The sequence below is a fragment of the Pseudogymnoascus verrucosus genome (assembly GCF_001662655.1).
Source record: "Pseudogymnoascus verrucosus strain UAMH 10579 unplaced genomic scaffold scaffold_38, whole genome shotgun sequence".
Classification (NCBI taxonomy): Eukaryota; Fungi; Ascomycota; class Leotiomycetes; order Thelebolales; family Thelebolaceae; genus Pseudogymnoascus; species Pseudogymnoascus verrucosus.
In genome coordinates, this window is record NW_017263689.1 from 136,426 (window position 1) to 163,103 (window position 26,678).

The 26,678-nt window shown below is 51.1% G+C and overlaps 11 protein-coding genes across 11 annotated transcripts; 6 read left to right on the plus strand and 5 right to left on the minus strand.

The window, feature by feature from the left end:
* Positions 1–2,188: 2,188 nt before the first annotated feature.
* On the plus strand, positions 2,189–3,566 carry VE01_07224 (uncharacterized protein). Its single transcript, XM_018276659.2, has 2 exons — positions 2,189–2,412; positions 2,480–3,566. The coding sequence occupies exons 1-2, from the start codon at positions 2,200–2,202 to the stop codon at positions 3,068–3,070; spliced, it is 804 nt and encodes a 267-aa protein (XP_018128182.1). The 5' UTR covers positions 2,189–2,199; the 3' UTR covers positions 3,071–3,566.
* A 314-nt stretch (positions 3,567–3,880) lies between these two features.
* VE01_07225 (uncharacterized protein) lies at positions 3,881–5,016 on the plus strand. Its single transcript, XM_018276660.2, has 4 exons — positions 3,881–4,053; positions 4,261–4,375; positions 4,546–4,659; positions 4,795–5,016. The coding sequence occupies exons 1-4, from the start codon at positions 3,976–3,978 to the stop codon at positions 4,857–4,859; spliced, it is 372 nt and encodes a 123-aa protein (XP_018128183.1). The 5' UTR covers positions 3,881–3,975; the 3' UTR covers positions 4,860–5,016.
* A 425-nt stretch (positions 5,017–5,441) lies between these two features.
* On the minus strand, positions 5,442–6,611 carry VE01_07226 (uncharacterized protein). Its single transcript, XM_018276661.2, has 4 exons — positions 6,310–6,611; positions 6,096–6,262; positions 5,931–6,035; positions 5,442–5,858 (listed from the first exon to the last, which is right to left on the minus strand). The coding sequence occupies exons 1-4, from the start codon at positions 6,455–6,457 to the stop codon at positions 5,502–5,504; spliced, it is 777 nt and encodes a 258-aa protein (XP_018128187.1). The 5' UTR covers positions 6,458–6,611; the 3' UTR covers positions 5,442–5,501.
* A 693-nt stretch (positions 6,612–7,304) lies between these two features.
* Positions 7,305–10,576, plus strand: VE01_07227 (uncharacterized protein; the record flags this gene model as incomplete). Its single annotated transcript, XM_018276662.2, has 7 exons — positions 7,305–7,438; positions 7,495–7,543; positions 7,596–7,639; positions 7,688–7,982; positions 8,035–8,517; positions 8,568–8,738; positions 8,794–10,576. 7 exons carry the CDS (start codon positions 7,305–7,307, stop codon positions 10,552–10,554), a joined length of 2,937 nt encoding a protein of 978 aa, XP_018128188.1. The 3' UTR covers positions 10,555–10,576.
* A 133-nt stretch (positions 10,577–10,709) lies between these two features.
* VE01_07228 (uncharacterized protein) lies at positions 10,710–12,410 on the minus strand. Its single transcript, XM_018276663.2, has one exon. The coding sequence runs from the start codon at positions 12,126–12,128 to the stop codon at positions 10,872–10,874; it is 1,257 nt and encodes a 418-aa protein (XP_018128231.1). The 5' UTR covers positions 12,129–12,410; the 3' UTR covers positions 10,710–10,871.
* A 486-nt stretch (positions 12,411–12,896) lies between these two features.
* Positions 12,897–14,233, minus strand: VE01_07229 (uncharacterized protein). The gene is made up of 6 exons (XM_018276664.2): positions 14,009–14,233; positions 13,915–13,949; positions 13,719–13,866; positions 13,503–13,667; positions 13,229–13,448; positions 12,897–13,171 (listed from the first exon to the last, which is right to left on the minus strand). Exons 1-6 carry the CDS (start codon positions 14,061–14,063, stop codon positions 13,072–13,074), a joined length of 723 nt encoding a protein of 240 aa, XP_018128232.1. The 5' UTR covers positions 14,064–14,233; the 3' UTR covers positions 12,897–13,071.
* A 1,002-nt stretch (positions 14,234–15,235) lies between these two features.
* On the minus strand, positions 15,236–16,644 carry VE01_07230 (uncharacterized protein; the record flags this gene model as incomplete). Its single annotated transcript, XM_018276665.1, has 2 exons — positions 15,236–16,195; positions 16,252–16,644. 2 exons carry the CDS (start codon positions 16,642–16,644, stop codon positions 15,236–15,238), a joined length of 1,353 nt encoding a protein of 450 aa, XP_018128193.1.
* A 111-nt stretch (positions 16,645–16,755) lies between these two features.
* Positions 16,756–19,580, plus strand: VE01_07231 (uncharacterized protein). The gene is made up of 3 exons (XM_059463866.1): positions 16,756–17,117; positions 17,182–17,722; positions 17,870–19,580. The coding sequence occupies exons 1-3, from the start codon at positions 17,080–17,082 to the stop codon at positions 19,568–19,570; spliced, it is 2,280 nt and encodes a 759-aa protein (XP_059319501.1). The 5' UTR covers positions 16,756–17,079; the 3' UTR covers positions 19,571–19,580.
* A 1,652-nt stretch (positions 19,581–21,232) lies between these two features.
* VE01_07232 (uncharacterized protein) lies at positions 21,233–21,995 on the plus strand (the record flags this gene model as incomplete). The annotated part of the gene is made up of 2 exons (XM_018276667.2): positions 21,233–21,436; positions 21,508–21,995. The coding sequence occupies 2 exons, from the start codon at positions 21,233–21,235 to the stop codon at positions 21,985–21,987; spliced, it is 684 nt and encodes a 227-aa protein (XP_018128238.1). The 3' UTR covers positions 21,988–21,995.
* A 2,009-nt stretch (positions 21,996–24,004) lies between these two features.
* On the plus strand, positions 24,005–24,700 carry VE01_07233 (uncharacterized protein; the record flags this gene model as incomplete). Its single annotated transcript, XM_018276668.1, has 1 exon — positions 24,005–24,700. The coding sequence occupies one exon, from the start codon at positions 24,005–24,007 to the stop codon at positions 24,698–24,700; it is 696 nt and encodes a 231-aa protein (XP_018128237.1).
* A 149-nt stretch (positions 24,701–24,849) lies between these two features.
* On the minus strand, positions 24,850–26,675 carry VE01_07234 (uncharacterized protein). The gene is made up of 2 exons (XM_059463867.1): positions 26,568–26,675; positions 24,850–26,409 (listed from the first exon to the last, which is right to left on the minus strand). Exon 2 carries the CDS (start codon positions 26,325–26,327, stop codon positions 25,125–25,127), a length of 1,203 nt encoding a protein of 400 aa, XP_059319505.1. The 5' UTR covers positions 26,328–26,409; positions 26,568–26,675; the 3' UTR covers positions 24,850–25,124.
* Positions 26,676–26,678: the final 3 nt, after the last annotated feature.

The window sequence follows — 26,678 nt, forward strand, 5'->3', positions numbered from 1 at the left end:
CATGGTTTATAGGAGGGGAAATAATATACAATAGTATAGGATGTTGATATATGTTAGTATAGAGATATTACGTGTATGGTATGATATGTTTAATATCAAACTTAGTCTGTACGGCTGGCTGGCTCTGGACGTATAAGCTTTCATGCCCTGGCTCTCACGCGTCATCCCGTCAGCGAGTTTATATGTCCCGATTTGGAAATCCATACTGAAAGTTTAGTAAGGGATGATGATAAGCTCAATATAATCACATACATCTGCATCTGTAAAATCCCACTGATTAGCTTCGAACGCCTCGAGAAGATAGGCTGGTATATATATTGGGGCATATTGCAGCACCCTCTCCATCCATCCTGCACGCACATGCAATGCATATGCAGGCAGAACATCGTTTGAGGAGACATATTGCTCTACTCATATTGCTCTACTTCATTCGTACCATATCGTATCGTATCGTATCGTGTTATATCCCTTTCATCTATCATGCAGATGCAGCAGAGCCCTTTGAGAAAGCAGACAACTGGTGTTGTACTTGTGATACTTCTCATACTTCTCATAATTCCCCGTCATTCTCACACTTCTCACCCTTCTCATACTTCTCATCCTTTTCACCCTCCTCAAAATCCAAATCACGTGAACCACACACCTCTAAGATCTAGAATCCCCCCATCTATTAAACCCAAAAGTCCCTCTTCCAATCATTTTCCCGCGCTTCACGCGCAATCCGCGCTCAATCTGTACCTGCCAGAAATCCCCCCAAGTAGACGAGTGTACCTGCAGATGAATTTTAGTGGAGTTCAGTGGATTTAGTGGACAAGATTACCCGAAATTACAGGAATTACTAGGCGATCGAAGCGCAACTTGGCTTAACTCGACCTAACTTAACTTCCGGGGTACTTGCATCTACCTCCGCTCGACTCCGCTCAAACTCCGCTCTTGGCTATCGCGGGACGGCGGATAAGTCGCCTGTTCCTCCGTCTTCCGCCCTCCTCTCTCTCCCCCAAAAGATTGAAAGATTGCCCCTCCACGTTGTCTGTCGTCTGTCGTTTGTCGTTTGCCTTCTAACCGCCCACTTAACTTCTATTCTTCTATAAAATATATATTGATATATATATTAAGCATATACTGAGGATACATATATCTAAACAAACTTCTTACAACCCCCATACAACCCCCATACTCCTCTACCAACCATCGTCATCCAAAGTACCACCTCAACTCTTCAGCTGCCGTCCCATCTGCGCCCATCTGCACGCTATCTGCAAGCTCCTGCAGCCAAATCCACCCTCGTCTCACCCATACAGCCCGGTGCATTATTACCGCATTACCGCATTTACTTCTGCAGTAGTACGTGCAGAACACCGATTCTTTTCGAGCCGGCCATTGCCAAACAAGCCATCTAGCTATCTAGCCCTCCAGCCAGTCTAGCCAGTCTACTACCCAGCTAGCAGCTAGCCACCACCACCGCTCGGCCCACGCCAACACCAGAGCTCCCTCCCTCCATCGCGCACAAGCCCTCACAAACGCCAAACGCCCCCTCCCCCCCGCTCCTCATCGACCGTCCATTCTTGACATCGTCACCGAGATATCCACAGTTATAGTAGTTATAGACCCACGCCAGCTCGCTTGAACATCGTCCTGCAGGCTAGGGGTTGCTCCGGGCATCTGCGACAGCTCCCCCGAAGACCCTGAACCCGTCTACCACGTCTCTCTGTCTCTCCGTCGCCGCAGCTCCAGCGAAAAAACAGCAGTACCGGTCAGATCACCGCCGAGTAGCAACCTCTCATATGAAGGAATCGTCAAACGCTGGAGACGAGCTCTAGTGGCGCTCCCCGCTTTCTGATAAAATCGAACTGCCGTCTAAGCCCGTTTCTGCATCTTGTGCCAGTGGTCTAGGCGACAGTTAGAGAGCTCCAAGATGTCAATCAAGTTCGTCCCGCCTTTTCTTTCTATTCCCGTTTCCCTTCATATTTGTATATATGTACTGTACATACCATACCTGCAGGCCGCGACAGGGGCAGCGGGAAGGGAAGAAGAAGAGGACATGACATGTATATATCCCACCATGCCCATGTCGTGCCCTCCTACTTTGCCCTTGCCTGCGCGCACCGAAGCTTTATTTTCCCTCCTCCTTTCTTGTATCACGTTCTCGCGCCCCCCGTCCTCCCCGTCCTCCCCCTCCCCCCCGCATTATCACACGACATGCTCAAGTCAGCAACTGACCGTATGAAAAGCTGGGTGATGGTCTCACCTCAGTCGAGCGAACCCTTCGTCAAGCTCCCCAATGAACGAATCCTCTACCGTTCCCCCATCCGCACCTCTCTCACCCTCTCCTCCCCGCCAAACACACACTCCGCAACAGCACCCTGGTCCGTCTCCAGCGACGGCGGCGTCGCATACATCACCAACCAACGGGTAAACCCCCCCTCATCCCCTCCCCCACCTCACCCCCTCACCCCGCTAACCCCCCGCCCCTCCACAGATAGTCTACATCCCCACCACCCCCTCCCCCACCCTAACCTCCTTCTCCTCCCCCATCCTCAACCTCCACGACACCTACGTCCGCGCCCCCTTCTTCGGCGCAAACTACTGGACCGCCTCCGTCCGCCCCGTCGCGGGAGGCGGCATCCCCCCCTCCCTCGCCCTCATCGACCTGCGCATGACCTTCCGCGAGGGCGGCGCCTTCGACTACCACAACGTCTTTGAGCTCATCAAGGAGCGGTTGCATCAGGCTGTGCAGGCGGCAAGGGATGCGGGGAGGAGTGTGGGAGGAGCCGGGGGGGGGATGGATCCGGGCGTGCTGCAGGGGTTGCATCTTGAGCAGCTGCCGGCTTATGAACCTGCTGCTGCTACGGCGGTAGCTCCGGGGACAGAGGCGGCAGCGGCGGATGAAGTGAGGAGAGCGTCAGTGGTTGATGGACAGACGACGGCGGAACCAGAAAGCGCGGCTGCGCAACAGCCGGATGAGCCGCCGCCGGGGTATGAGGAGGCGCAGGCGCAGGCGGTGGGGATTGATCTCGATCAGCGGCTGAGGCGGCGCGCGGAGTTTGGAAGGGATAGTGGGGATGAGTAGGGGTGGTGGGGTGGGGTGGGATTGTTTACTTGATGAGAATGGAGTGAAAGGGATGGAGATGGAGGACTTGGCTTGGCTTTGTGGTGCCGGTCTGGGAGAATGCACAGATGGAATGTGAGAGGAGGTGTCTAAGCATCTGCCCTCCTGCTCCTGCGATGAGAAGTTGTACATGGTAATGTTACCATGTGTACCTTCTACAAAACCACGAGATGGGCTGCCCAAGAGGGAACAAAAAGGAGCAATTTTTATAGAAACCTGAGCGAGCCGCCGCCAACTTTTTACCCACTTTCACGTTGGAGAAGGAGAGCCGGCTTTACGGCGAAGTAGATAGATTCGGATTATTAGGTGGCATAGCGTAGCATTACGAAAGATACCCGTCATTAATAACAAACATGCGATCTAACTTTCCCATCACCGTTCTATTAAGGGCAAGAGATCTATATACCTAGCAGCTATACTATATAGACAATAGCGGTGGCGGTAGTCTAGCAACGACGAACCAAGTATTACAAACCCTACTAATAGTAAAACCATCAGGCAAATAAATCTTTACCAACGTCGTGCCTACATATATAGATCTTTTGCCCCCTTCCATCAATTGTCCAAAACTCCTTCATAATCCGCAAATCAATATTTCCCAGTCCAGCATCAATCATCCAAGCTCCCCTCCCTCCCGCCAAACCCAAACCACCAAACCATCGGCATACCTCGGACAAAAAAGCCCACCCATCACGTGATAACCAACCAATCACAACACTCGCAACTCAATCGACACATCCATCCGAGCTTCTGTTTTCCTCATCGTGGACCCGAACTGCATCATTCCGAGCACAGCACACCCACTCTCTGTCAATTGCAACCCCCGACCGACCGGCACGCATATTTAGCGATCACTCGATTTCATAATGGGATTCTGGGACTTTGTGGAGGCGGCTACGCCGTGGAGCACTGTGGAGGCTGAGGCGCCGGCGAAGGAGGAGGAGGTATGTACTTTTGTTTCGTTTCCTTGGGGATTGGGGATTGGGGATTGGGCGGGATGAAGGCAGATGGATGGAGGAGGAATGGGGATATGACGAGCTGGGAGGGGGGGATGCGATGAGCTGGACGGAGAGGCGATTGGGGGGATGGGGGGATGATGCCTCGATTGACCAACACGACCCGGAAGAAAGTTGCTGACCACCGCATAACAGGAGACCTCTACCACCGAGAAGACCGAGGAGTCCACCGAGGACGCTCCCGCTGAGGAGGAGGAGGAGGAGGAAGAGGAGGAGGATATCGTTGACCCCAAGGACACTCTTGAGGCGGGTGCGTAACCCCCCCGACTATACCCGCACAACATCATACCCAAGCCCGCCATTCAAACAGCTACCTGGTAGTGGCAGTTCTATACCGATAGAGTTGAGTGGATGGCGGGAATGGGTATTGGCGTGCAATTGGATAAGAGGAGATGATGACAGCCGCTGACGAATAAACAGAGTGCAGAGAGGCCAAGGAGTGCTCCGCACCCAAGCACCACTACGACGACTGCGTTGCGCGCGTTACTGCTGCAGAGGATAATGGAGGCTCGAAGGAGGACTGTGTCGAGGAGTGTAAGTTTTTCTCGTCTGTTCTTTCTGTTTGAGGATTGTTGGTCTGGGGATGGGAGGGTGCTGAGGGGATGGGGCGGATGGATGGAGAGACATGATGGCACGATGAAAGGTTGACGGCTGCTAACATAACTGCAGTCTTCCACCTCGCTCACTGCGCCACTGCCTGCGCGGCCCCCAAGCTGTGGGCTCAGCTTAAGTAGAATGTCGGCGCGTGATATATACATGTCATAGAGGGCACGACGGGAAGAGAGAGTTGATGGGGATGATGAGGATGGGGATGAGAAGTGTATAGATGGCATGAGATGAGTGGATAGATTTTGATTTGAGACAATTGTACCATACGTTGCCGCTACTCGCTTGTTTTGTTAGTATTGTTGTGTTGTTTTGTGAATGTGCTGGGCTGGGTTGTGACGGGGAATTATTAACTGGCAGGCACGACTCGTTGATGGAGTTATTGATGGGGACAAAGGGAAGGCGCGATGACAGTTGCTCAAGTGGCAAGCACGACCTATCGATGGGCGCAAGGGGAAGGCGCGACGGTAACATTTCAACTGGCAGGCACGACCTGTCGACGAAATTATCGAAGGGCTCAAGGGGACGGCACGACGGCAACTCTTCAAACGGCAGGCATGACCCGCGGGCGAAATTATTAACGGGCTTAAAGGGAAGGCGCGGCGGCAGCTGCTCAACCGGCAGGCACGACCCGTCGAGGGAATTGTCAACGGTCACAAGAAGAAGGAGCGACGGCTGGAAGGCCGCCTATTCCATATCGGTAACAGTTTCCACAGGTATGTATTCCGTATATGCTAAACTATAGCCTATAATATATACTCCCACCACCCCTAAACGCTTGGCAGAATAAACTTCCCCGCCGCAATCGCCGCCTTGATCGCCTTATCCTCCACCGTATACGTCCTGAACTCCTTCCCCAGCTTCCCAAGAAGCCCACTCACCAAGTTCCCGAAAACCACACTCCCTGCCGCATTAAGGTGCGTGAAGTCCCCCTCAACAAGGTTATACTTCGTCGCATCTGCCAATCCGATGGCCTCGAGGTACGCCACGCTGCCTTTGTTGAGATCAATGTATTGGGCGCTGATAGCCTTGGCTGCGACGATGGTGGCGGCGACTTGGTCGGCGAGGTTGAGGATGATCTTGCCGTTGGCGTCGTAGTTGCGGCGGCTGAGGGGGGTGACGAAGACCTGGGCGGAGTGTTAATGAGGAGTGGTCGTCGGGGGGGGGGGATGAGAGGAGTGAAGGGAAAGGGGACATACGGGTTCTCCGCCTGCAGCACGGACTTGGTTGCCTAGGTTCTGGAGGTTGGCGGTGAATTGCGCGACGGAGATGTTGGCTGCTGCCTTCTGGTCGTTGTGGCCGAACTATACGGTGTTAGCGGCGTGGATGATGGGTGGCGCCCAGCAATGGGGTGGAAAGCATACCTGAATCGTCACGTAGGTGTCATACTTGGACGCCTTGGACTTCACATCGGCGATGACATTGGCCCAGTCACCTCCATCCACGAAGCTGACGGTAGTCCGCCCATTGTGGCCGTAGTTGGTGCCGACAGCGCCGTTAGTGAGGGTGGCTAGGAAGCCAGTTCCCCATCCTAGGACAGTTAGCCAGGGCCACCGAGAATTTGGAGGGAATGCATACCTCCTCCGCCTGTGGACTGGACGGCTGTGGTGGAATCACCAGCTAGGAGAAATGCAGCGGGCTTGTCGGCGCGGCATCTCGTCGGTGACGCTGAGACGAGAGAGCCGGCGAGGAGCGCCAAGGACGAGAGGACGGATGAAGCTTTCATTTTGGTGGGGTAAAACGGTAAAACGGTAAACGGCGGTGTTAAGGTTAAAAGTTAAAGAGATGCGGATATCTTACACTTCTAAAAAGGAGAGCATATTCGTGCCTCGAACCTACTGGCATGTCTATATATGTACGTTTGTATAATCTGAACTATATGACATATCTGTATAATATCTGTGGATATTGGGTGGTGGATACGAGCGCATCGTAACGACGGACATGCTGAAATGTTTTCCCGTTTGCAATATCGCCGACGGAGGAACGGTGGTCGGATGAACGGAATGGGCTAAGGAGTATCTCTGGGCGAAGAGACATGCAAGCACAGTCTGTCGCTGCTGCTATTTTTCATATACCGGGGTACCGGCTGTCATTAGAGTAGATGAAGGCTAAGTTAGATCATCGCCGTCATCAACCATCGCCAGAGTCTCCCCCGCGTTCATCACCGTCACTAGAGTCCCCCGCGTTTCATTACCCCACAAACACCATTCTCGAAGATCTCGGCGCGAGATCTACCGACTTCCTCTCCCCCGTCGATCCCCCATCATCTCGCCTTGGCCTGACCGACATTTACATGCCTCTTAATATCCTTAGTGCTGCGCAAACCTGGTCAATCAATCCTTCTGATTGCTGGAAATTGGAATATATTGCAAGATATGCAGGTGAGTTGGGCGGGGGAGGTCGCCCTACGACCTTTCGGGTGCGATCGCCGCGATTTGAGTTCGTGCCTTGGGGAAGCTTGGTATATAGCTATATGGCTTGTTCATGTTTCGAGGGTGTGCTGATCAGTAACTTGTACGGCTTCCTGAGACGAAAGTGCAGGAGCCATTGGTCTGCTGTTTTGCTGGAAAATGCATCTTTTTAAGCTCTTCGTTGGCCTGTTCGCCCTGCTGTGGACTGCACATGCCACGGACAATGGACTGCAGAAAATCGTCGAATGGGATGGATACAGTCTTATGATCAATGGGAAGAGGGAGTTTATCTAGTAAATATGCTGCAAGAAATTGTTTCAGATTAAAGGTTACTGACATGGCGTTATAGTTCGGCTGAGTTTCACTACCAGCGCATGCCTGTGCCTGAGATATGGCTTGTGAGTTCCTGCATCATGATGACTGACCGACAATAAGCTTATAGAAAACTAGGACATCCTCCAGAAGCTGCGCGCTAATGGCTTTAATACTGTCAGGTATGACATTTTGCCTTGAGTATTTGCCTCTAAGACTGACAAATTTAGCCTGTACTTCTTCTGGAGCTACCATTCCGCCTCCAGAGATGTTTACGACTTTGAGACATCCGGCAAGAACGTCCAGAGATTGCTTGACTACTGTAAAGAGGCTGGGCTCTATGTCATTGCAAGATCCGGCCCTTATATCAATGCTGAAACCAATGGCGGCGGTTTCGCATTGTGGGGGTCTGATGGGAGCATGGGGAACCTGCGTACATCAGATGAGACCTACCACCAGGCTTGGCTTCCATGGGTCGCCAAGATGGGTAAGATTATTGCAGACAACGAGATCACCAAAGGTGGTGTAAGTATAACTCGAATCCTGGCATGAAGACATCTTGCTGACGCATATGCAGCCGGTTATTTTGAACCAGCTCGAAAACGAACTCCAAGAGACATCACATGTGGCCACTGCTTCGGCCGTGGTTTACATGGAACAGCTCAAGAAAGCTTTCCTTGATGCAGGAGTCACTGTGCCGTCTTCGCACAATGAGAAGGGACAGCGCTCGATGTCGTGGTCTACGGATTACCAGGACGTTGGTGGATCTGTTAACGTCTATGGTCTCGATTCTTACCCTGGTGGAACATCCTGCACCAATATAAACTCTGGCTACAATGTAGTCCGCAATTACTACCAGTGGTTTTCAAACTACTCCTACACGCAGCCAAGTTACGTCCCCGAGTTTGAGGGTGGATGGTTCAGCCCCTGGGGAGGCAAATTCTACGATGAGTGCCTTGCAGAGCACAGCCCAGAGTTCGCGGATATTTACTACAAGAATAATGTTGGACAGCGGATTACTATGCAGAATCTGTACATGACTTGGGGAGGAACCAACTGGGTAGGCGTCATTCATCTCTGATAGCAAAGACTCTGGCTAATGATAAACAGGGACACTCTGCGGCTCCGGTCGTGTATACGTCTTATGATTATTCCGCACCGCTGAGAGAGACTCGCCAGCAATGGGACAAACTGTACCAAACCAAGCTTCTCGGGCTCTTCACTCGGGTTTCAAAGGACCTGTTGAAAACTTACATGGTTGGAAATGGCACTGGATGGAGCGTAAGCCAATATCATATCCCATATTATATGGACTTGATGAACTGACTCATATTAGGTATCGACGGATGCTATCTGGACGTGGCAACTGGCAAATCCCGATACTAAGGCAGGATTCTACGTCGTCCAGCACGCCGCCACGAATTCTAGGAACAATGAAACTTTCAGTATTGATCTCACTACCTCGAAAGGGAACGTCTCTGTCCCTAATGTTAGTCTTACGGGCCGCCAGTCTAAGCTTATAGTGACCGATTACACATTTGGAAAGCACGCTCTTTTGTACTCTACTGCCGAAGTTCTTACATACGGCGTCTTCGACGTTGATGTATTGGTATTTTACCTCAGAGAGGGCGACATTGGGCAGTTTGCATTCAAGGGTATGCCGGCTCACTTGACCTACAAGGTCTACGGCAAATCGAAACTCACATCTGCAACCACTGATGGAACTACGGCATACACTTACACACAAGGGCCGGGCACATCAGTCGTGAAGTTCAGCGACGGCACTATTGTGTATCTGCTTGAACTGTGGACCGCGTGGCAATTCTGGGCACCGTCAACATCCAAGAACCCAACCGTGGAGGCAGACAAGCAGGTGTTCGTCATTGGACCGTACCTTGCACGAAGCGCCTACGTCCAACACGGAGATGTTTTCGTGTCAGGAGACAGTAACTCCACCACCACTCTCGAGGTCTACGCTGGGAGCTCTGTAAGGAACATTGTCTGGAATGGGAAGCGGCTGCCAACCACGAAGACAGCCTGGGGGTCAGTTACAGCCAAAATCGCTGGTACAGAGCATCGCCATATCTCCTTACCTGAGTTCAAGAACTGGAGATCTGCCGACTCTCTGCCAGAGATCAACCCAGATTATGATGACTCGAAGTGGGTTGTCTGCGATAAACAGACTACGTTGAGCCCTGTTGCCCCCACGACACTGCCAGTTCTATTTGCTAGCGATTACGGTTTCTACGCTGGAGCGAAGGTCTACCGCGGTTACTTCGACGGCACCAGCGCCACGTTTGTTAACCTGACAACATCAGGCGGTTTCGCATTTGGATTCAACGCCTGGCTCAACGGTAAGCTCATCGGCGGCCACGGTGGTGATCCCGCCCAGAGCAACCTTATCAGCCAGCTCAGCTTTGCCAACGCCACTCTCCGCGCTACTAACAATGTCCTCGTCGTCCTGGTCGATTACCACGGCCACGACGAAACCTCCACCGCAAAGGGCGTCGAGAATCCCCGCGGCATCCTCGGCGCCTCCCTCTCCACAGGCCCCTTTAAGACCTGGAAAATCCAGGGTAATGCTGGCGGTCCCGCTAACATTGATCCTGTTCGTGGTCCCATGAACGAGGGCGGCCTCTACGCTGAGCGCCTCGGCTGGCATCTTCCTGGCTTCGACGTCTCGAAGTGGTCTCGCAGCGACGGACCTACTACGGGACTGGCCAAGTCAGGCGTTCAGTTCTACGTCACTACTTTCCGCCTTGCCATCGATGCTGACCTCGATGCTCCGCTGGGCATTGAGTTCAGCGCGCCAGCTGGCACGGTTGCCCGTCTGATGTTCTGGATCAACGGGTACCAGTTCGGCAAGGCTGTGTTCCATATTGGCCCGCAGCTGCGCTTCCCAGTTCCCCCTGGAATCATCAACAACCGTGGAGAAAATACATTGACGATTAGCTTGTGGGCACAGACTGATGAGGGAGCGAAAGTGAGCGAGGTTAAGCTGATTAATTATGGGCTGTACCAGACAGACTTCGAGTTTAATGCTGATTGGAAGTATTTGCAGCCGAAGTATGTCGGAGGGAGAGAAAAGTATGCCTGAGAGGGCCAAGGGAAGATGTGGGTGGTAGTTATTATTCATATATTGGATTAATTCTTATATAGAGGAAAATAATAATATGGGATTTCTACCGGATTTATATGGTTTACTTTGGGGAGAGACATTCAACAGTTGCTGTATGGATGGCCGATAATAAATCTGCCATTTGTTAAATAGTCCGGTACAATTCATATCCTAACTATGATCTGCAAATTCGACATATGCCGAGTGGTATAGAAACGGATAATCAAACCCCAACAGCAAATCCAACCTGCTCGCAGCCTCACATCACCACAGCAAGCATCCAAGAACCCCCCTCATCACTTCTCCTTATTCCACTCCTTCCCACTCCACAAACCTCCCACAGTCCACAACCAATAATCCCGTCCCTTAATCAACCAAATCATGAAACTGGGAAACTCGTACCCCATAGCCGCCCCAACTCCTTTACTCGTTCCAATGGGCACCAACTGCGTCTCGCGTTTGTCAGCAACATACACCCTGTCGTCTCCGACCGCCGTCTCGGCCACCCCGGCATCGAGAAGGAGGTCCCGCTTGATATTGGCACCGAGAATGGGGATCGCGGCGAGCGTGAGATGGATCGCGGGACGCGAATAAGACGCCACGTCTCCAATGGCGTAGACCCTTGACCCAGCTCCGTCAACCCTCAGCGTCGCGGCATTAGTTTCGACGCGACCATCCGCAGTCAGCAGCGACTTATCAACAAAATCGGTATTTGGCTGCGTTCCGACTGCAGGGATATACAGATCAGCCTCCAGCGTCGTCCCGTCCGCAAGCGTCACCGTCGCCTTGGAACCCACGCTCTCCGTTCCAGCACCCTCGGGGACTACGCCCGCGACGCGGGTGTTCTTGACGACTGTTACCCCAACCTGGGCGAGGAGCCCCTCAGCCTTCGTCGCAATGGACTTGCGCAGGACAGGAAGGATCTGCGCCGCGGATGTCACGAGCGTGATCTTTACCTTTGGGTTCTCAAGCTTGGAACTAAACCACCCCGCGCGTCCATTGAGGTACTCCCCCAACTCGCCAGCGGTCTCGACACCAGAAGGTCCACCACCTGCAATGACGATAGACTTCGCCGTCGCAAGAGACTCGCGGAATTCGGCCCAGCGCGCGCGCAGGAAGATGTCATCGCGGTTTAGTCCGAAGAGAGGCGAGGTGGTGGTGGCGCCGGTAGCGAGGACGAGGGAGTGGAAGGTGAGAGTTTCAGTTCCGCCTGCTGAGAGGGAGACGGAGACGGAGCGGCTCGTGTGGTCAACACCTGTGGCTTTGCCGTGGAGGAAGCGAAAATTGACAGTGGGGTATTGCGCGAATACCTCGGGGATGTTGACGAAGACTTTGGAGATGGGGAGGAGGTCGTCGGAGATTAGGACGCGGGGACAGGCTGGGCGGCACATGGTTTGCTCGGAGGGACTGATGAGGATAATTTGGTAGGAGGCGGGCGAGGGTAGCTTGGGGATGGCATGCTTGAGAAGGTAGTGGGCGATTGAGACGCCGCCGTAGGAACCGCCGAGGACGACGATGTGCTTCTGAGCTGCTGGAGGGCTAGTTTGCGCCATTGTGGTGGTGCGATACAATTGATAAGAGATAATGAGGTGGTTAGGCAAGAATGGAGACTGTAGGAAGAGGCGCGATAATGATGGCTGTTGAGGCGATTTATCCTTTGTAGCACTGTATCGAGCGATTGTGATACCGATTGTGAAACTCCAGTTATGTATCCTGGATTCCTCACAAGAACGTCAACAGAAACGAAGAAACAGGGGAGGAAGCCGTATCTTTTAAAGGTAAAAACATGTAAATAAAGACAACAACATCGCCGTCAGCTTGCTTTGCTATTAGATGCTTGGATACATGCGTTGCTCGCCGGCTTCGTCATCGGTGCCGCCTCAAAATATGCATAAGGTTGCGGAATGCATGCATGAAATGGGAAATGTGATATTTTATGAAGATCCGATTGGTGTTAGTGCTTATGTACTGCGGATAGTGCAGGGTTCCTTGTCATTTTGGGGTCCATGTCGCCCCTTTAGTTGGTCTAGACTGCTTGGCAACATATAATGCCGAAGGAGCGAAAGGCCGAAGTGTGATATTGGGCCATCAGAGAATATTTCCATCGAGATGTGTATACACTATTTGTATATATGTATTCCATAGACCGTACGTACATAGCTGACCACGCCCAAGTGGCCGCAAGCTGGTGTGGCCCGTGCCAATATCAACGCAAGATGTCGGAGGATTTGTGGCGAAAGGTTGGCCATGACGATTAATCGTTTACTATTTGTATCATGGCATTGCTTGTCGTGGCGGAAGTACATTTTAAACTGAGTTTTCAAAGCCATAAAAGAATTTATTGGGTTTTTCAGAACGTTATGAAAGAAGTGTAAAGTATAAATTGGTTAAAGATCTTAAAACCTCGAAGTGAACACTATCATCTTACCCCATCGCCCCTTGTCTTTAAGTTGAATTTAAACAACACGGCTAACCATGCTCATTGATCTTAAATATCTACACAATGTCCAGAATCTCCGCTTCGCCCGGAATCACAGTTCCGTTTAGAACAGCATCCCCATGAGCCCTTGCAACAAGAGAGTAATCTGGTAGATACCTACGCACGAAGTTAGTAAGACATATCTCTAACCATGCAGCATTCCACCAAACTTACACGTCCAGGAATGGCAGGACCTCAGCAGAGCCAGGGGTGCTACGCCAGTCTCTCATCAAGTCCATTGTGATGGCAAACAACCCTCCGAGATGTACACCCGCCTGCTCCATCCTACGATTTGCGTCCGCAGCGAGTTTTTCATTGAACGTCCCACTCGCATCCGTATTGGCCCACACAGAGTAACCCTCCTGGCGAAGAGAAAGGGCGAGGAAAGAAGTACCTGGGCGTGTTAGCCTACGAATCTACCGGGTGCTTGGGTATTTGGTAGACTTACAAACTTCAGTGACGATACCGGCGAGGATGACGTGCTTTTTGCCCGTAGCCTTCACGGCGGCGCGGAAATCGGCATTGTCCCAGGCGTCAACTTCACCCTGGCGGTGGATGAAGGTGGCGTTTGGGTGGAGGGCGACGATTTCTTTTGGTAGCTGGCCATTTGGGCCTGGTTTGGTCAGTACATTATTTGATAACGACGTTTAGAAGCATTTTTTACCAGTATCGGCAGACGTTGTGAGGATGGTTGGGAGGTTAAAGAGGTTCCCTAGAGCTGCGTGGCCGAGGACGGAGTTTCTGAACTCGACAGTGCCGTAGTCTCTCACGACTGCTTTGAGGCCGGTCTGGTGGTCTACAACGAGGAGGACCTGTAGAAATTAGAGATGTATGGAATGTTAGAATTGTCGAATTCTTACAGCGTTGTTCTTGTCTAGCCTTTCAAAAGTGAATCCTGGCAAATATATATATCAGCTTGGCCATGGTCAGTCGTATGTGTATGTAAAAACTTACCATTTGCAGCAACTACGGTTGCAAGCGCAAGGCTTGTTAAAAGTTGAAACTTCATGTTGAAAGAGAACAAAAAGTAATTGCTTCGTCTTGGAGTCTAATTCTGAGGAATGAGAAGGTGTAGAGCGATGTAGAGAAGATTAAAGATATGATCACTTGGGAAAGGCCGTCCCCTTTATACCTCAAAATCCAGACACTCAGAACTTCAAGGAATCCGAGTACGCCGTCCTTCATATGCATCATTCCAATAGTCAGAACTCCATAATTAATAAAATGCCTGCATCTGGAGGCTTCTCAGACCGAGGAGCTGTTCTTTCAAATCCGTGAAACGTAGCATATCGTAACATCAGAACCAGTCCCACCCACCATATACACGTGTATCCACTGATAAGTCATAAAATATGAAGCATCTCGAGCATACTCCCTCACCGTCTGAGAGCTATTGTGGAGAGAAGTAAAAATAGCCTACCTGTACGACGATTACACAATCACCTAGAGGCAATAAATGCGTGCATTAGCTCCTGCTCTCTGCGGGCTACTTAGGATAGAAAGAGTTAGCCACCATGTACGGCGATGACAGATGCTTCGCAGATATATTAAAGATTTTGGGTTTCGCCCATCCCGCGCCCAACGGCCGGCCCGTAGCCGCTCCTAGAGTGGGCCCTGCACCGGACAGCATCTTTAGTTGGTTTAGGTAAGTGAATGCCCATACCTAACCTGGGGCTAGTCACGGCTGACTGTGCAAGCTCAAAGAGTATGCCGTTTTTTCGTCACCCTGCGATCAATAGTTGCCATTGATGACTGTTGGAGCTCGTAGCACGTGTGCTACACGCCGGGATTTCGTGCATCAATACGGGCGCTGAATCATCGCCCGGGGGGTGTGCACGTCAACGCACCCCAGCTAGTGCTGATTTGTTAAAAAACAGCAGACTCATAGTAATATAAACCGCTTGCAACATGAGATGTAAAAAAGCCTAGGCTATTATTAATTTGCAAGAGGGTATTTCAACGTCGAGATGGATGCGCTGACGGAAGGCACTGACTAGCCTTTGCTTGTGCCATTATTTTATCCCATAAGTGACTCCATATGCGGGTATATTTCACTCATCGATGTCCTCGTACACTACTGGAGATCTCCTTGTATCTATACACTATATGGAACTATATATCTAAGAGTGGAGTTTGCATACGAAATTATTAAAAGGCTGGTTATCAGGCAACCGGCGGCCGTCACACCCTCCCAAAAATGCCTTGAGGCGTGGCAATCTTTGTCAAAACAGCAATGAATCCACCAAACAAGCATACAGCGCCGCTGAACATACATGCCTCAAAAAATCCTCCATAATGATGCACAAACACCCCATTTACTGGCGGCCCTATCAATCCCCCGAGAGAGCTTAGAGACATGCCCATGCCCATATACATCCCTATCTCCCGTGGGTCTTTGGCGCAGAGCGAGATGCAAGCGGAGAGCCCAGAGATAATAGTTCCTGAGGTGAAACCAAAGACGACGCCATATCCAATTAACGAGCTATTGGTCTTTGCTGAGTTCATGCAGAAAATGGCAATGCCGGTCGAGACACCCCCTATCGCGAATACATTCAGTCTCCCGTACTTGTCTGCCAGCACGCCGGGGATAATACGGCCAAACGTTGATGATGCATTGACGATTGCAAGAAGATATCCAGCAAGTGCCGGATCCATGCCTCGAGCGACAGCGTAGGTTGGAAGGTAGAAAAGCGGGGTGAGCATGCCCATAAATATGAAAAACATGGACACCATCAGCAGGACAAAAATCACCTCCGTATACGCCCTCGAGAGCCAGAATGCCGTCGTCCGCGGCGTTAGACGCGGCCTGACAGCTACGCATGCGAACGCTAAGAGCGGTATGAGTAGGAACCCAATAACCCTTACTGACCACCCGAAGCCGAGCGACGAGTTGTTCAGCATCTTCGATAGCGCGATAGGGATCACTACTCCACCAATAGAAGACCCAGAGACTACCACTCCCAGAGCTGCGGCTCGGTTCTTGTCGAAGTACTGCGACACCGCTGCAAAGGCAGGGAACTGAAGGAAACCCATAGCGACGCCCATTAGGACGCCTTGCACCAACATAATCTGCCAGTACGCTTTGCACAGACTCAGCATCATCACCGAAAACACGTACACCACTGCCGCCGGCTGCATAATCTATATCACCGTCAGTAGGCTTCCTATGCAACAACCAACTAAATTTGTAGACTTACCCGCGAGCCATACCGATCGAACATCGGTCCCCCGACCATACCAGCACCGAATTGGAGGTACGCTGATATAGACCCAATCCAGGCAATTTTATCAGGAGAGTGGCCCTGGAGCTGGTGCGTTAGGTAGTATTGTTCGAAAGCACCAAATGAGTTCGAAAAACCAAGGCAGCAAAATAATATTGCAGCACCGCCGGCGGCGACAATCCAGGCCCTGGCACCGCCATCCGGCGCTGGTTTGTCGGAGTCGGGTGGGGAGGCGGAGGAATTCACTTGGTCAAGTAGATCGGGTGAGCTGGGAGCGGAATTGTCTTTGTCGAGTTCGGATTCAATGGTTGCCGTCGACTCTTTATCGTTGACCGGGGGAGAATTTTTTTCCCTAATTATTGTGGCCATATTTTATTAAGTAGTATCTCAAGAAAGCTATTGTGAGAATAATGCTAGATATATTCAAGAAATACAACGCTCGCTGACTTTTTGACAACAACAGAAACATGAAAAATAACAGATAAGCATTAGAAGGAAGCTTGAATTTATTATAAATTTATTTTTTAGCCTATTTCTCCTCGATTACATTCCCATTGTCGGATATGAGAATAATCGGAGGTAATTGGGGACGGCGCCGTCGGCCGGACACGGGATCGGACTCGGCAACCGAACTCGGCGATACTAAACCCGACTTTAAAGCACACGACCTCCCCTCGACCTAACCATGATTCTGTTTCCCTAGCCTTTCGAAACCGAAGCCCGTCGGAGATAATGTGAGATTTTCTACGCCCAACTATAGCTCTCAGTTTAAACAGCCTGAGTGCGACGCACATATTACTAGCTATGACCGACCCCGAGCGGCGGCGCAGGCGTCTCACTGTGTATGTCCCCCACCAATACCTCACCTGTTGAATCCCCCACTAATAACGCCCACGAGGAAAATAGCTCCTGTACCTTGTGCAAGCGCCGCAAGATACGATGTAACCGCGAGACGCCATGTAGCAACTGCGTGCGCTCGCGGAACGGGACTTGTGTCTATGAGAACAACGTTACTGCCCCTCCCAGACGGGACACGGGACTGACCCCTGAACGGGCTGGTGGGTTTGGGAGGGAATCAAATGCTAGTAGACGCAGCGAACCGGCTTTCCCTCCCCTTCCCACCCCGTCGTCTAGCGCATCATCCCCTGCGCCCGATGTGGCGGCCATGCAGCGGCGTATCCTGGCGCTTGAATCGGAGCTTGCGGGGGTGTCTATCAAGCAAACCCCCACCCAGCAGCCTCCGATGGAACTGGCCCCGGCTCTACTGGATCCGTTCTCAACTCAGAAAGAGGACACGGTGACGACCACGACGAAGCTGGCGGGTACATTTCATGTGCATAATGAGAATACCGAGTGTGGGATTGGGTACGAGGGGGGTATCCCGCGTAGTGTCACGCATAAGACGAGGGTTTTTGGCCAGAGTCATTGGATTAATGGGATTGTGCTGGTGAGTTGGGACTTTGCGCTGCGAAAATTGCCTTGCCGAGATTTGTTCTATTTTTATCAGGGGCCGGCGTGGAGTATCATAGTTTACAAAGGGGTTATTGCAGGTTGGAGAAAATGATAAACGATACGCTCGCTGACAACTTCTCAGTTCCTCGGAATCCCCAAACTTATCGAGTCCCATTTCCTCTGCGAAACATCCCGCGCCGTTGTTGGCATCCAACGCTGCAAATCGCTTGCTCGAACCATCAAGTTTCAACGCACACCTGCCGCCCGTTCTCTCCCACCAATCCCGGATCTGCCACCCAAAGAAGTCGCCGACACTCTCATAGAGTCCTACCTCCGTACCGTAGAGTCCGTCCACCGCATATTGCACATCCCCACCTTCCGACGCGACTACGCGGCGCTCTGGGCCTCTGAGTCCCCCACCAACACTGTATTCTTGGTGCAGCTGAAACTCGTCCTCGCGATCGGTGCCTCGACGTACGATACGAAGTTCTCTCTCCGTACGTCAGCGATTCGATGGGTTTATCAGGCACAAAACTGGCTATCAGAACCGGCGTTCAAGTCCCGCCTAAACATCCAGACGCTGCAGATCAGCCTCCTGCTACTGTTCGCGCGAGAAACGACGGGTGTCGGCGAAGATATGGTATGGGTATCTGCCGGCTCGCTGTTGCGGACCGCCATTCACATGGGTTTGAACCGGGACCCGTCGCTCTTGCCAACACGTAGCTTGTTTGCAGCCGAAATGCGCCGGCGACTCTGGAACACGATCCTAGAAGCAGTCGTCCGAACAAGTCTCATGTCTGGCGGCCCGCCACTGCTGTCACTGAGTGACTTCAACACTGCGCCTCCTAGAAATTTTTCGGATGAGCAGCTCTCTGACGATGACTCTACGCCGGCCCCGGATGGGGAGTTCACGCAGATCTCTGTCGCCATCGCGCTGCGCGCCACATTCCCCCTTCGCCTCGCCGTTGCCAAATTTCTCAATGATTTTGGTGCCCATGGCACCTATGACGAGACCCTACGCCTTGACACCGAGCTGCGAACCGTCTACCGCGCGCTCTGCCACACGCTCCAAGGATACGCTTCCTCCAGCACTGGATCTACGCCATCGAGATTCGCGCTCCGAGTCGTCGATTTCCACATGCTACGGTACCAGCTGGCACTGCACGTCCCATTCTTCGGGCCTGCGCTTAAAGTCACAGCATATGCGTACTCGCGGACAGTCGTAGTCGAGAACTCCCTGCGGTTGTGGTATAGCGTCTGTCCACCGTCGTCCGGTGCGCGTGGGGTTGCTGTGGTGGAGGAAGAGGAAGAGGAGATAGGTAGGGACGACTTGATGCGGCTTGCAGTCTGCGGGTCAGGCTTCTATTGTACTGTTGCCATTCAAGCGAACCTCCTCATTGCAGTCGAGTTACGAACTCAGGTCATGGAAGCCGCAAGTCTCTCACCGCCGACGTTGCGCCCAGACCTACTAGCAGTTCTCGAGGATAGTAAAGCATGGGTGTTGCGGCGTATTGAAGCCGGCGAGACGAACATCAAAGGATACTTAATGTTATGCGTTGTAACGACACAAATTGACGCGCTCGCTCTCGGTCTTGGGAAGGATGAAATGCTGCGATTATGTCTCGAGGCTGCGGAAGAGTCCGAGGAGGTATGTTTTCCCCTGCTTGAGGAGATGGTGGCGCAGGGGCGGGATGGAGGCGGGGATAGTGGGATTCCAACAGGCCTCGGAACACCTGAGGGAGGGGTAGAGGATTGGGAGTTCATGGTGAGTTGGGTGCTGGCATGTATGTGTGCAGTGTTGCCGTGGCTGACCAGTGTGATAGGTTTCAGATGCGCTGTTTGAGCTGGGGGGGGTGGATGGGATGAGTTGGATGTTCGGCCAGGAGAGTGGCCAGGGGGGGGGAGGACCGTTGGTTTGGTAAGGAAGGCGTGTCATAATTGTACAGTACAATATGGTTGTGGTGGTTTATGGTGGTAGTCGCCGCTCCTTAGTGATCTGTTCTCATAGTGGATAATAATATAATGGATATGGGAAATATAAACTAGCTAAACGGACCAGCTGAGTAGCCAATAGAGTAACTAATAGCGAGTATATCCCCGATCATCAGGTGATCCCCCGCATTATCGCTCAAAAATCAGCGGGGTTATACCATGTGGTAAGTGTACAAACCTCGGTACCTTGTACAGAATCGAGATAAAGTTGCGGGGGCCCCACACTTGACAGGGGACGATCGACCAGCTTCATCACTCCCCTCCGCGAATTATCCACGTTTTGGCCACGAATTACCAAAGTAGGAATCTACTCGAGTAATGTGACGCCTCTTTTCTTTTCTTGGCTTCGGACATGGCAGGCAAGACGGACATGACGCCCACCACTAATCGTTGATTAAAGTTGCTCAAGCACGTGTTAAATGCATGGGTCGGACGGTATTAGGGCTACACTTGGGGATGTGTTCTCCGCATACGTCTCTATTCGCCCGTAGACCTGCAGAGTAAGCTCAGTCGGGCCGTATACTTTGGTCTCCTGAGCACATAGGAACAAAAAGCACCAAGTACCGGGCATTATCGATGCAGGATGCTGTGAACAAGGGCTCGACATCGGTCCTTGCACACATTAAAGTTTAATATTTATGTGTGGTTATATGCATGGGCAAATGTATTCTTACTTTACCATTGCCAACAGTTACAGAAGGCCCCTTGTTTGGCTGAGAGACTGAAATTTTTATAAAACGCGAGGTGTCTCAATATAGACATAATGATAATTCCAACAACACGACTGGGTCATCGATAACCCCACCATCGTAAAGTTATAATAGCTCTAGTACCTGACCCCGCAAACAGTTTGAGATTAGGCTCCCGCAAGCAGTTCCTATTTAGGCAATACTTGCTGAACTTCTGTAACTATTAGGCAGCACTTAGTTAACCTTAGTCGCCCTTGGCATGTTTAAGTTAGTGGGAATTGGCCTTGACGTCTTGGCATGTCCGGCAGATATCCCCAAAATCCAATCCCCGCGATCCCCCCTTCTCCACGTCCCCGCATTACATCCCCGTAGGACACATATCGAATTCTCATACAGGACCTCTTTTTAACCCTCAAAACCTTCAAAAACACCTCGGCTTTTTTAGTAGGCCTCACCATCATCTTCCCTCTTTCCTATTCCGCTCTCTCTCTTCAAAATTCTCCAGCTCTTAATCTATATCTTCAGAAAATGCCGAGGCACTATCATTCTTCGCCCCTCCCCCTCGTGGCCTTATACGCATAGATCTAGTTTCAGCCTACTCTGTCTCCATTCCCCACTTCACTACTACCCCAAATCTCCGTTTCGATCGTCAAACGGACTCCATAAGACCACATAATGCCTCGGCATGGACAGCTCTCCTCTAGGTATATATATGACTGCATCATCTCCATCATATCTTTTTTTTAACAACCAACTCTTCAGTCCAACAACTCACCATACTCAGCCAGCTCACCTAAACCAACCCTCAAATACCCACCGCAAATATGAAGTTCCAATCCCTCATCGTCTCAGCTCTCGCCGCTGTCGCAGTTGCAGCCCCCTACCCTGCTGCCAATGAAGCAATCGACGCAGAGGCCCTCCCAGCGATCATGGCCCGCCAGTCGGCCACCTCTGATGAGCTCAAGAACGGAGCCTGTAAGGATGTGACCTTCATCTTCGCACGCGGCTCTACCGAGTCCGGTAACATGGTTTGTGCCCCAGTTCCCTCTTCCCGACCACAAAGAAACCCTAGAAATAGATGGATGCTAACCAAAAACAGGGCTCTATCGTCGGCCCCCAGGTCTGCACTGCCCTCAAGACCCTTCTCGGCTCCGCCAAGGTGGCTTGCCAGGGCGTCGGCTCCCCATACGACGCCACCCTCGCCGACAACTTCCTTCCCAAGAACACGTCGCCCACCGCCATCGGCGCCGCCAACACCCTCTTTAACCTCGCCCATACCAAGTGCCCAAACACCAAGGTTGTTGCTGGAGGCTACAGCCAGGGAACCGCTGTGATCGATAACTCTATCCAGGCTCTGAGCGCCGCAGTGGTGGCGCAGATTAAGGGCGTTGTCCTTTTCGGCTTCACCCGCAATCTGCAGGATCGTGGACAAATCCCCGGCTACCCCACTTCTCAGACTAAGGTCATCTGCGCTGTTGGCGATCTCGTGTGCGATGGCACTCTTATCATCACTGCCGCACATTTGACATACGGCATTAACGCTTCCTCTGCCGCGGCATTCCTGGCCAGCAAAGTCTGAGGGATGAGATGAAGATAGGGGGTTGTTGGTGAGCTTGGGCTCCGAAAGGGGTTGGGTGCTGGGATGCAGCCAGAAGGTTCTGAGAGGGACTTAGGGCTTGTTTCCGCTTCTTGTTTCTTCTTTTTTGTATTTGCGATTTTTTGTCAATTTTGAAAGTATAAAGTTAGCTGCAGCTCAAAAATTAAACGTCATGTTTAGAAAAAAAAATGCCTTGGCCTTTTTTGTGTAAACCGGTACCGTAGTGAAGCGCTATTTACCATACCGTGTCTTCAGTGTGCGGCACGGATACCAATATACCCGTGGTATCCGGGTATATCCTCGAGTATATACCTACCCGGCGATATTTTGGGAGTATCTGGGGTATCCGGATACTCTCGAGTATATATCCGGATACTTGCCAAGAGTTGCCAAGCCTAGTTAAGGCTTCATTTTACAGACGTCATCTCAACGTTATGCTTAAACTATAGCCTTATAAGCATACTAATACCCTTAATATCTAGTTATTACTTAGGCTATTCAGTAATTCTAATAAACACTATAGCCTTAGAATAAGGATTTAGTAATATTATAATATTATTATAAAATAGTAAAATAGGTTATTACTACCTATAACATTTACTTTACTTTACTTATAGAATTATATATAAGAGGCAAATAGTAATAGTAATAATGTTAATAATAAGGTAAATAAATAGGTATAGGGAGTATAAGGAGTATAGGGAGTATAGGGAGTATAGGGGGTATAGGGAGTATAGGGAGTATAGGGAGTATAGGGAGTATAGGGAGTATAGGGAGTATAGGGAGTATATAGGGTATAGGGGTTAGGTCGGTTAAGGTATCGTAAAAGCCTCATTTTTATATGCTGCTATTCAGCCTCATGTATCCGGATATATACCCTACTCTACCCGTGAGATCTTGGCCGGATACATACCCTACCCGTCGACATCACGGATACTACCCGGATATGTATCCGCCGAACACTGCGTGTCTTTATTGGGAAGGCACGAGTGGAAGAATAGGAAGGCACGAAGGAGGAGAGAAGGAAACTGTGGCAGAGAAGGAAAGTGCGACAGGCGCAAATGCATCCCCAATAGCTCACTTGCTTTCAAAGTTAGCCTTTCATGTTTCAATTACTTCATGTCGACTTCACAACAATCCATGAACGGCTATTTTACAAATAATTACGAGTAACTCCCGACAACAAACCTGACAGAAACGTATTACCGCGAACCTAATCAGGCGGTCTAGCGTGAAACCCCTCGGAACATTGCGTTGTTGCGGTGAACAGCTGGGCGAGAGCCGAGTACCCCTACCAAACTGCCGCTGAAGACTTGGGAAAGAAGTTTAGATAAGCCTGTTTCACAGCTTATAAAGCTTATAAATTAGATACCAGTTCTTATTACCAATGAAGTGTTATGTGAGACTTACAAGGGGTGGCTATCTATTTACTCACTTTGGTTATGATTTTGTTACCGCCTTTCCCACTTTACTATCTTATTTCTCACTCCCTACATCTTCCTTCTACATGTATTCTAATCATGCCTCCAATATATCCTCCATTATTGGCACGATCTCGACACACAACTTGAAGTTACAGCCGTTCCTGTCCTACCATCCTCGGAGAAGTCGGAGGCAGTCATACAGCACATTCAAAATCCACCTCTTACCCGTCGTTCTCACATCGCACAAGAAAATGCAAATGTGAGAGTAAGCATTGCGTGTGACTGTCTTCTGAGACAGCATGATCAATAGAAGCCCAACCATGCACGAAGGACAAGCCGACGAACAGGGACCTAGAGTGGACGAGAGCTAGTAACACACCATCGGATTTTGGCATGATGGTAGCTGTTCTGGATCCGGCGAACTGTGGTTGAGTGAGCGCACTTGGATATAAAAGCTAGGTAATGGACTCGATGGGTTTGCGAAATATAACTTTCTCTCTCAGCTCGCTTGGGAATATCAGATATCTTACACTTAATTACCAAGTTGTATTTCATTCAAACTATATTCCTTAAACATGACTGTCTCAGCCATCATCGCCGTACTCCTCCTCGCCCTTTCTCAGGACTTCATAGTTGCTGCCATCCCAGCCGCTGCCAACAGCGTCGTCGTCACTCATGTAGCCTCCGATTACTTCCCTAATGCTAAGGGCGACCTGACCCGATTTGATGTTGACGCTCGCTACGTCGGCTACAGCTCGGAAACCCAATCCTGGCTCGCCAGAATTGACCCTTCCTCTGGAAAAACGGACGAGGAGATAGCCACCCAACTGATCGAAGCCGCCTACGCCCATGCCTTCAACCCCCTCGACCCTGACATGGCCGCCGACCTTACCGCGCTCCTTGCCGCTGTCGCCGGCTCCGAACCTCCTAGCACAATAGAACGACGCTCCTCGTTCGAAGTCTCCGTCGCACATGCAGTCAAATGGGCCAGCTGTGCAGGCGTCTTCAGCTGCCTCTCTGGCACGACATGCACGTTCAGCCTGGACATCGGGAAGGCGCCGCGTAGCCACTGCGAGAACCAAGGAGGGTCTAATTGCTGCATCAGCTGGTCGAACTATAATATTCGTGCGGGCTTCTTTTCGACGACTTGGACGACGTGTAATAGTGAGGTGCAGGCGGAGCAGAAGTCGGATGCTAGTTGTGAGGGGTATGGGACTAATGATCAGGGAGGCGATGTGTGCTTGAGCAATAGGGCGAACGGGTGTACGTAGGTGGGATGGCTGTGGCGATTTGGTAGCGGAGAAAGTTGGGGCAGGGGGGTATTCCGAAAGCAATCTAGTGGTGGAGATGCGAGAAAGAGCAGTAAAATGATATCTTTTCTGCTTGATGAGAGTTCCTACAAAGTGACGAATACGCTTCCTCCGTAGCAATAGTAATAATATACCAAATCAGTAGCATGCTGGTTCTTCAACGGATCATCAGCGTCACTCTTTTCTCTCCCAGAAACTGCGTCGTTAGCCACATCCGTAACTGCACTCATAAATCCCCCTCTATCTATTATTATAGCGCTGGCATATTGAACCAATCATTACCACCTCCGCCATTGAATCACAAGGTCTCAATTGATGAAACCGCCGGGAATATAACAGGAATTAAGGAAGTCTTACCGCGCAGTGCAGAGAAGATGGCTGGGCACTACACAGAACAGTGCCGTTTCCTACCAGTACCCTGGCCGCCTATTATATGCTGTGGTCTCGGTGGCTTAGGAGCGTAGCACTTTTCTGCGCAAAGCCGGAACATGACCATCGGCTCGAAGCACGGCATGTCTCGCAACACCTTCGCAACCCATGGATGTTCCGTGTTTGTCACATCCGTCGCATGATTGAGAAAAGCCCACCCTCTTGGCGGGCGCATATAGTCTGAAAATGGGCCCGAATTACCTTGCAGAACAGTCCTCCACTCATCCTCCCTCCGAGTACGAAAGATTCCCTCCGGGTCTTGGATATCCGCACAGTTGTTCTTTGCCTCCGCTTTACGCAAATTGTGAGTCACCCATTTTGTCACCAGCCTCTGTTTCCACTGCGCTACTCGGGGTAACCATTCGGACTCGTGCCTGACCAAGGCCAATTCAAAGAACATCACAGGCTCGAGGGCTTTCCTCGGCCCCGCGGCCCAGAGTTTGTAATAAGCCTTTAGCGCGGTCTTATCTCCTGCCCTGACGAGCTTAACACGTTCTTCTCCCAAGCGACCAAATAACATCCCCCCTTCTTTCCGCAGAGCAGCATCTAGACTGAGGTGCAGGCTAACCACGCACAGGGTGGTCAGGTACGACCCGCCAGCTTCGGTGAGCAAGTCCAAATTTTTGTCCTCGTATGTAGTCATGAACTCGGCGCCCTGATAGTCGTTAAATGCTAGCACTAGTGGCGCAACAATAGAGATGTGCGTGGAATGGCCGAGCCGCCGTCTTAGCCACAGCAAAAACTGCAGCGGGTTGTCGCTGGGATGGTCCCTTCCAACATTGTAACAATTTCCGTAATTGAGGTGCAGCACGTCAATAGATGGAGTAACCCAAAGATCCTTGATGCTATTCATGGCCTTCCATCCTGGGGCATCACTGTCGACGAAATTGCCGTCGTATATCTGCTTGAAGCCGGCGAGGAGGGCGACGCTGCGCGACTCCTTGCAAATCTGGACAGCTATCGGGATCCGACTGTTGAATTGCGACGTATTATACATGCTGCACGGCGTGGTAACATTCTCAGTTATTGGCCTGTCTAGTTCGACAATGCGCGCGGGAAGACACAGTTCCCAGATGCGACGCTGTAGCTCGACGGGTAGCTGGGGGAATAAAGTGAATGATTGTGCAGGCTCTTGCCTTGTGGCGTTAGTCGTGGTCATTGAACCGAGTGATGATGCTGGTGCTGGCGGTAGTGTAACAAAAAGATACCGTGGGAACGTCACTACGGCCAATTATTCGTGACTATTCAAAAGCAAGTTAGTGAGATTGTCGCCGTCGTGGATTTGGTGTTGGTGTTGTAGTTTGAGAGGGAAGAGGTCGCATTTAGGAATGGAAGCGGGGTTAAAAGGGGTGTCGGCCGCCAAGGAAATGTGAGACTTTACTGCAGTATGATAACTGACCAGTTCTCCAAACTCGAAAGTGCCTCCTCCGCCTAGGTCCTGAAGATTGATCGGGTTAGTAAAAAGTGTTGTTAGACTTGTCTAGGGTGACAGGGAGTTGGAAATGGGTGC